The sequence below is a fragment of the Centroberyx affinis genome, unplaced genomic scaffold, assembly GCF_046629955.1.
Source record: "Centroberyx affinis isolate AG114_WGS23_722 - 3 ecotype Tasmania unplaced genomic scaffold, CSIRO-AGI_Caff_v1 ptg000637l_1, whole genome shotgun sequence".
Classification (NCBI taxonomy): Eukaryota; Metazoa; Chordata; class Actinopteri; order Beryciformes; family Berycidae; genus Centroberyx; species Centroberyx affinis.
This window is the reverse complement of record NW_027279263.1, coordinates 153,586-163,143: the sequence shown is the minus strand read 5'-3', so window position 1 is coordinate 163,143 and position 9,558 is coordinate 153,586. Positions and strand designations below refer to the sequence as shown.

General features: G+C 42.0%; 1 protein-coding gene across 1 annotated transcript in view; it reads right to left on the bottom strand.

Annotated features, from left to right (window-relative positions):
• Positions 1–999: 999 nt before the first annotated feature.
• The window catches only part of LOC139643633 (ADAMTS-like protein 1), an 80,400-nt gene continuing 71,841 nt past the window's right edge, over positions 1,000–9,558 (bottom strand). The window contains 6 exon segments of the mRNA XM_071518842.1: positions 1,000–1,365; positions 2,294–2,334; positions 2,996–4,663; positions 5,001–5,174; positions 7,634–7,710; positions 8,256–8,374. Coding sequence (XP_071374943.1) covers positions 1,000–1,365; positions 2,294–2,334; positions 2,996–4,663; positions 5,001–5,174; positions 7,634–7,710; positions 8,256–8,374 — 2,445 coding nt within the window.

Here is a 9,558-nt window from a genome sequence, read left to right as displayed (position 1 = left end):
TGAAGTTTTTAAATAGTCCAGGTACGCTTATGGGTATGTATACAGTGAGATGTAAAAGGAAACAGTGTAATACATTTCCATGAGCGACAGTGCAATGAATCAACCTGTCTAGGCGACCTGTAATATTGCATTATGATATGTGGGAATAGTTGGAGAGGCATAACAGATCTCAGTAAGACAGCCATTTTTGCAACTGCCCTTTCACTGCACTCTATTTGCTTGCTTTCCATAGGATCTTTCAGGGTCAAAAAGGTCCCTTAGTTTTTGTTTTTATTGTTACAGCTTATAGAAGATAGATAGATAGATAGATAGATAGATAGATAGAATACTTTATTATCCCACATGGAAATTTGTTTTGCAATAGTATGCATTGGCATACACATACGAACACATACATACATACATACAAACAACATGATACAAAAGATCAAGACATGGACATGCAAGACATGACATGTAAAGTCATTATGAGTCTAGAGTTTAGAAAGTTGATCCTGGTTGGGATAAATTATTTGCTTGCCAGGTTTGTTTTATAAAGGAGTCTTTTGAACCTGCGGCCATAGGGTAGCAGTTCCTACTGGTTGTTTAGTGCAGTGGATCTCAATGTGGGGTCCGGGGACCCCCAGGGGTCCTTGAGTGGGTTCCAGGGGGTCCCCAGCAAAATGATGAGTTGTTAATTAAACTTCAGCATTATTTAATTTACAAGAAGTTAACACAATTAGAGAATGTAGAAGAATGACTGTTTTGATCATAGTTTCACTGTTATGTCTCTACCTACAATACAGATAGTCATGGTATTCTGGACAAAATCATATCTAACAATAAAAATATTCTCAGATTTGGGTTTGAGAGACAAAATCTCATCAAATGGGGTCCGTGGCCCTAATGAGTATTAAATTACGGGTCCTTGATTTGAAAAAGGTTGAGAATCACTGGTTTAGTGGGTCAGTGAGGTCCTGTATAAGGAAGCGAGTAGAGACTGAGGTAGCCTACTCTATGTCATAAGCTCAAAATGCTCTCAAACTTTTCCAGCCTCTTGCGCATGTCATCCTCAGTGCACCGCTCAATCCTGTTCTTGATGAGCTGTAAGAGGCTCTTGTAGAAGGTCTTTGCCCAGAGGGTTTCTAAACAGTGGGCCGATATGTTGCACACTTTGTGCAGCACCATGACCAGCTTCTCATTGCTGCTGACCTCACACCTGTTAAAGACCCATTCCCCCCACTGCTCCCACATAACGTCGTCTGTGAAGTTCACCGAGAAGCTCCCCGCTTTACACACTGTGCACAAGGACTCTGCCTCCGCATCAGTCAAGTCGTTCCATATGGCGCTGTGTGAAAAGGGAATTGAGATAAGTTTCAGGAGGTGCTCACATAGAAATATTGATTAGAAATGGATTAGACTACAAGTCTTTCACTCACACAACTCTAGTCAGAGGATTTGGAGTCAAGTCATTCAGTGACAGCAGACCTGTGTAGCTTACTCGGTTTCCCTCCATCCTGTGAGAGCACATAGGTAAAAATATAGCAAATGTCCTGCTCAATGTTGGAAAGTTTTCCATAGTAATCAAAGAAATACTCACACCGCAAATATATAATATATAAAAAAAATCAATAAACTTTAAAATATCAAAAGGTTTTCAGCGTGCACTGTAATGTAGAGTTAAAATGTACAATGTGCTCCCTTTCTAAAAATGAGCCAAGTAATGAGCTATATTCTGTGCCCCATTAAGAAAAATGATTTTTTATTCAGACATTTTAAGATAGACATTGTTTCATTTTAGGTTAAGATTTCTAATGCCATGTTTCCTATTGACCTCTTATGCTCAATGTAAGCAAGTTGATTATTTATGAGGTTTCCCTCCATTCCAGCTATCAATACTTTCACATTTTAATAAACTGTGTTGTCCACACTAACCCAAAAAAAGAAAAACAGACACTAAAGGTTTGTGGTTCAGATGTAAAGCAGTTTAAGTGCAATTTAACAAACAACAAACAGAATTCTTTTTACAAAGGTTGCCATTGCAACAGTGTCTTTTTTTAGGGCAGTGGTAATCAGAAATTGGGAAGTAACTATTTTTGTTCAATTGTCTGCAATCTGAATAGTATATATTCTACATCCATGTGCACAAAATATAACCATTTACCTTTGTATATTATTACAGCCTTGTTGGCTCATATTTGCTGTAGGTGCTAATATTCTGGAGGGAATTGTATCAAGAGGAAAATTGGTGATCAGACTTTCATTTCCACCCAAACACAGAACAGCTTAGTCACTATGAGGCATATTGTGAAACTATGACAATAATCACATTGTTGCTCACCACAATTCTTTGAGCTGTTTTTTCATTCTGATGGCATTAGAAAGAACCAGCAGTTCCTCGTCACCAATGTTTGCCCACCCAAGTCTAAAAATGGGGAAGAGAAAGCATGAATCATAATCTGCAGGATTTATCATTTAATATCTTGTTCTTCACAAGATAAATTTGCATGTTCTCTTTCCAGGTAAACCAGCTAATCAAAATTATTGAGCCTGGTGATTGTCTTCTTTTTTTAAAGACACATATTTTCTCAATTATTAAACAAAACGTATAATGTCACTTGTCATCTTACCCTAGTTGGGTCAAACTGTCTGTCACTTGTAGCACATCAGCAATGACCTGAACTGAGTACATATCAAGACTATTTTCTCCAAGCCTGAAAAGAGAAATAGTGGTGTCAGTACATTACTCATGCGTTGCTTATTCCTCAACCCAGAGGCATAGTCACTCTAAAATCACCTCATAAAATGAAGAGTAGACAGGAGCCTAGAGCCGGGGCTTTGATGCATGCAAAGAAGTATGTGTTACCCACTTGGAATTGCGCAGAATGAAAATAAAAACTCTTGATTTATAGCTCAGTCCAGTATGAGACTATCCAATCCACATTTTACCTGCAAACTCACCAAAGCTTCTCACATCTAAGCAGGTGGGGCTGAAGATCTCGAAGTGCCTCAGAGCTTGTGTCTGTTCCTGTCAGGTCCAGCTCTGATATTTCTCCCTCTGTGAGGTTCAGGAAGTACTTGACGGCATTATAATCCATGGGGGAGAGTGCTTCGTCACAAACATTAACTCGCAGCATCTTTGGTCGCATAGCCAGAGCCAGCGAGGGGTCCTGCTGCTCAAACAGACAGTGTAAAGAATTTAGCATATGGGCCCCATTCTCGCAGAGAGCCGTAAGTTCCCCGATCATCCTCTGACGGTAGGTCTCCACTTTATCACCGTGGCAACACAGCCCCACGTGCCTTGACAGAAGCTTAGCATTGCGTTCAGAGAGGACTCCAGAGAGGAAGCGGTTGAAAAGGTCCAAGTGTCCGTTATTCGTCTCCTCTCCGGGACTGGCGGTGTGCCGAAGAGCGTCAGGTAACGGGTGATCTGTCATTGCACAGTAAACCGCAGCAAAGAACTCCTGAACAGTGAGGTGTGCAAAGGAGTATACGTCTTCAGTGCAGCCGGGCTCTTGTGCCACTGTCTTGTCTAGGAAGGTACTAACCAGACTGCATTCCTCCAATGTTGCAACATCTTGGTCACTGCTGTAGAATAATGTCTGATGGTCCATCAGCTTTAGGAAGGCGAGTCGACCCAGCTTAAGCACTATGTCGGAGAGCTGCTGCAAGGCCCCTGCTCTTTGGTCGCTAAGAGATTTTTCGGCTCTGTCTTGGGTGTGAGAGCGAAGCAAGGCCACCAAATACTGCACATAAATATCCGTCATGGTCTTAGGGCTTTCTCCACAGAGGTCTTTGCTGTCTTTCAGGATGCAGCAAACAATGTAGCAAAATGCAGGTATGTAGCACAGGGTGAGCATTAGTTCATTCGCCGCTACCACCGCGAACATCCTTTCAGCAAGGACGTTGTCTTGGAAGTAACGTTGGAAGAAGTCTTGCACTTCATTCAAGGAGAAGCCGGCGATGAGCACAAAACGGTCGATGCAGCCCACAGGGATGTGGTTGATAGCTGTAGGTCTGCTTGTGAGCATGATGGAGGCGTTGGGCAGCAGTTCACCCTGCATCAGGCTCCCAAAGACCTCCACCACCTCGCCGTCTTCTTCTGGCTCACTCACAAAGACGTCCACATCACAGCTCCTGTAGTGTCTGAACTCATCGAAGCCATCCAAGATGATCAGCAGTTTGTTGTCATTGGCCAAAATGTTGTCCAGCTCCTTAGCCAGGTGCCTGTTTTTACGCAAGACCAACTCTCTGAAGTTTGTTGGCTTGTTGATCAGATTCAGGTCTCTGAAGGTCATGTGAATGATGAAGTCAAAGGCTAGATGGTCCTTGCTGTTCCCGAAATCAAGCAGTATCTTTTGCACCAGGATTGTTTTTCCAATGCCAGCCACACCCGTCACCAGAATTTTCTTGACAGGACGGCTTACATTTGCACTGGAAAAGAGTTCAGCTGGTGTGATTTTCCTATGCACTGTTGACTTCTGCTGCAAAGATAGGCGCTTTTGTCCAAATGCCAGTACCTCGTGCCTTTTCAGCTCTAAGCCCTGGTGTCCGTTGACTAATAGGAGATTGACGTAATGTTCGGAAAAGGGGATTTTCTCTCCATGTCGAGTGTTGTAATAGAGCATGCTCTCACTCCTGCGTCTAAGGACTTCTTTATGCTTTTGTTTAACTTTGTTGTACTCTGAGTAAGAGAAAATATATTATGGCTATGATCTCTCTTTTACACATACACCTTTAAGGGCAATCCATGCCCATAATATGACAACATGAGGTTAACATTAGCATTTGACAGTGCTACAGTATGAGTATATACTGATTTTATGACTCACATTATTTTCATTATCAAAAATATTCCATTACATAAAAATGATCTTGAATGTACACGAAATGACATCTCCGTATTTTGACATACATACCTATGGACTGAGGCTGATCTGTGTTGTTTTCTTTGGAGTGTGTCTGTGTTTCTTGCTGACAGTGACTGCTAATAGAGATAAATGTACTGGCTGCTTCCTCGCCTTTACACTCCAGAATATCCAGCACCTTTCTTACTCTTGCCCGTGGCCCCAAGTGACACAGCACATCCTCACGGTCATCTCGTGTGAACACTTCCCTGGAAACTAGGACATCCAGCAGAGAGTCAATCCGCCCCTCTAGCTGATCCACAAGGGAAACTCGCAGGACTCGAATTGCCCTCAAACAAGATTTATAATCGTCATTTTCCACCATGACTATTCTGTCTCACGACCAGTACCAAACTGTGCTTGTTCTGAAATAATCCCCAGCACAAAACAGATGAATCCACTTGTGATCTCCTGACAATTTGAATCTAAAGTTGCAAGCTGTGGTAAACTGATTTCCTCCTAGAATTCAAAGATTGAATGTGCATCCTATGAGCTTAGAAGTAGCATGTGAACTGTGAAGTATGTCATTGTCATAATATGAGGAAGTATTTTTCCTTCCACTGTCGGAGCTCTAATAAAGCCTGAGGACACAAAAGCATGATGACACACCTAGTGATACAATTATAACACATCAGTGTCTGATGCTTTCTTTCTTTCTTTCTTTCTAGTTTATGCAGTGATGTACATCTGCTTTTTTTTTTGTGCCAAAGTACTGTGCAGTCAAATTGAACGTGATGGGTCAGGATAATGTTTTGACAGGATCTCCAACAATTTGAGCACTTCTATTGGATAATACAGTCATTGTTATCAACACAAGTAAGAGAGCCACAACAAACAGATTATAAAAGGAATGTATTTGATTTTATTGTTTAATGATTAACCAGGCATGGGCAGAAAGAGCAACACATCAAGTCACCAGCAGAGGGTCCCCATTGCATGCACATCAAATAGCATCATCTGTGGGGGAAATGAATACTCAAATCCCACCCCTGTAATTATTTACAAAACTATCACATCTGCACAAGAACACACATGATAATAAATAGGTAAAAGACAAAACGGAGCATAAAACTTTGCCAAAACAAATATCTACATAACTTAAGAGCATGAGTAATACGTTTGTGATGCTTTGTTCTCATCTCAGACAGTAATATGAAATAACCACACCTTAGTGAAAGGCCAAATAGTATCTCTGTTCAGATTTGTGTTGCACTTGACGTCTGCTAAGCGTTATGGAACCCAGGACATAATGTCAAAAGTGCAAACCCTGCCTATCTGGCACAGTAACTTAAGTACATAAATAATAATACAAAAAGTTCCCTACTATTCTGACCCAGATCTGAATATCACACAGTTGCCATTTTCACTATGTGAACCTACTGCAGAGGATTACAAGTTCAACTCTTAAGTTTGAATGTTGTGCGAGACAAAAGAACGATAGAGGAACTCCTTTTCAAATGCAAGTCTGCTTATTTCTGAAACGTCACACTACATCAAGCAAAAATCATATATTTGGGTGGAAAGACTGAATTTAACTTTATTATGAGGGGATTACTATGCTTACCTCACGTTCAAACGTGTCATGGTGTCGCAAAGTGGTTAAAGGGACATTCTGACAAATGTTTCCCAAAATATCAAAATCACAAAACAAAATATATAAACACTGTAACTTTATAAACTAGATCAAATAAAAAAACAACTCTACAAGCCATGTTCTTAACATAGACCTGGATGAGTTTTGAGTGCAAAAATAAGTGTCATATTTTTTTTCCTTAAATTGATTTGCTTCAGTCATACTCCTCCATTAGTGCAATCCATGCAACAAAAATCTTTATGATGTTCTACTATCTATTCTGCTGATGATGAAATTAAAGCAATTGAAATCCTAATTCAAACATGAATTATTAAAAAGACTTGACCAATCACTGAGGTCAAAATGGGCTAAAGGTCCCTCATATCATAATCTATTTTGCAGATGGCTGACACCAGAGATATCCATTTTATTGAATACAAGGCTTTTAGCCACGTAAGACATTTTTCATCAACAGTATATGCACCATGTACTGTACTTGAACATTAAATTCTGTAGAGATTTTTACCCACACCACATGGATAAAAGTCCACTTAGCAGGAGAAGTTTTAGTTTTACATAAGAATGTTTTTGGGAGACCAAACTCACTACTATCCAGTGGTTATAACAAACACTGCACCAGTTACCATCAAAATGGACATGTGGCTAATCAATGACACAATGCCTCTTCATGAGTTGCCCATTAGATAGGCTACCACTAAGTTTCCTCTCTGTTACTCACAATGGAATTCTAGCCTAGTAACTTTTGCACAATATGGAAAGCTGTTGACATGAACTTCAGTTAAAAAAAGAAGTAAAACTGAAGCCTTCATTAACAGTGATGTCCCTTCTCACAAAACAATACTTTTAAATCCTAATCCACACTATCTCTGAGGAAAGTCGATCACCACCACTCTAGGTACGACCATCCAAACATTCCTCCACACTCCGGTCCCCCCTATCTGAGGCTGTTCATCGAGGACGGTTGTGGGTGTCAAGAGGGGGGGTATAGAGGGTTCGAAGTCTCTGCTCGCTGTCTGGGGACCTTTCCTGGACCTATCCGGGTCGTCTGTGGCCCCCGCCTTCATGTCCCCGTCTCAGGTGCCCCGGCAGGACTGACAGCAGCGGCTCTTAAACTGGGGCAGCGGGCAGAGCTCCAGCTGTCGGACCTTCTCACAGTACCTTGTGCTGTCCCGACACTCTCCTGCTGGGGTACACAGAGGATGCTGTTTATCACACACATTCACTTTGAGCCTGATCACCATTCCCCGTGGTAGAGCAGCAAGAGGCTTTCAGTGCCACATGAACATCTTGCGAGGGGGATCATGTCCGTGGTTCATCAGTAGATACTCAAGCCAGCTATTTCACTAAAGCAACAAGGTTTAAAAGGCTTATAGATTAAACTATAAATCCTGTTTAATCTCTATGGCTAAGGGAATGTAGTGTTGGCCACATTAGGTAATTTATTTGGCAGTAACATTTACAATGGAAATAAATTTTTGAGGAAAGAAATGTAAAAGTGCATAGGCAGCAGACGACATCCAATTTGCCCTTACCTAAAATAGTGGAAATACATACAACATGCACTCTAAACAGTTTTAATATAAAGACTTAAAGACATCATGTGTTGTGTGACATCACTGAACGACTTCTTTCCGACTTTTTTCCAACTTTCCATGAATGCAGCTTTATCTCACCTCTCCCGCAGGACAGGATATTGCATCGTTGCCAGCTGGGAGGGCGGGGCCTCCATGTGCAGTGATGTTCACGCACGGCCTTGCCAGTTCGACGGTGAGTGCAGGTCACCTGGCGTGACTGGAAACCGTGGCGCCCACAGGTGGCGGTGCATTGTGTCCATGGCCCTACGCGCCACTGTAGAGCGCAGGCCTCTGTGGAGCAATTCTTAAGGGAGCTGGGTCTGTAGATGCACACAGACAGAAATACACACACACACAACAAACAAGAGGGTTTAAAAGGTTGTCAGAAATAGTTTGGTAACTGATTTTAATGACATTGATGCATGAGGCACGTTCATAGTTTTACTTGATATGATGCTGTATATAAATGCCTTTCCGACTCTGTAACCAGTGTGCTTATATAATTCTGTGTGAGCATGCCAGGTCCATACTTGCCTTTGGAGCCCACTGCACATTCTGTGGGGGACTTTGGTGGCATTTGTGTCTTGGCAGTAAACGTGGCGGTGCTGTGTGGTCAAGCTGGGACCCACACAATGACCATGACACTAAGACAGAGATTTCATCATAATTAGAAGCAAGTCCAGTTAGAAGCAAGTCCAGCTTTTAGCAGAAATAATTTTCCCTCTTGTGGTCTTGGCTGATTTAAGTCCCCCTCCTTTGACTAAATCCACAATCTGAACAATTTAAGGCCTCACATGTAATCATGCATTACTTTTACTGCATTACTGCCACTTAGTGGACAGTTGAAAAACTCAAAACTCCCAGGACATAACATCAGTCCAATTCTTTGAGGCAGCAGCATGTAATTCAGCATCAGCTTTGCTTCAAAACAAAGAGCCTAAGAAAGGTTATTTGAGCAAGAGAACAGCCTTGGTACAGCTCATACACCTGCTGAGACTTCTTTCTGGTCAATATTAAGTGGACTCACCGGCCCCCAGGGAGTAGCGGCCCACCTGGCACAGGGCAGAAGGCTGCATGGCCTGGTGTCGGAGGGTCTTCTCCTTGTGCCGGTGCAGCGCTGGCTCTCCACCTCACTAGCCCCATCCTCAGGACCCCTCACGCAGCTGACCCTCCTGCTCTGGACCCCACCTCCACAAGTGGCCGAACACGGTGTCCAAGGAGCCACTCGCCACCTGTTCCACCAAAACAGGCCAAGCAACAAGTGAACAATAACTTCCCAGGTCAATTACTTAAAACAAAAAGGTTCACTTCCTTTGTTTGGCCCAAAAATATTAATCACTTAAGTCTATCATCAGTGCGTGAATTTACGTGATCATCTACATATTTAAAACCAAAAGACTAGATTTAAATCGAGGACAGAGCATCCATATTTTCCTTGAAACAGTATATGAACTCTTTCAAGCACACACACACTTGCACAGACACATATACACACATAGAAATG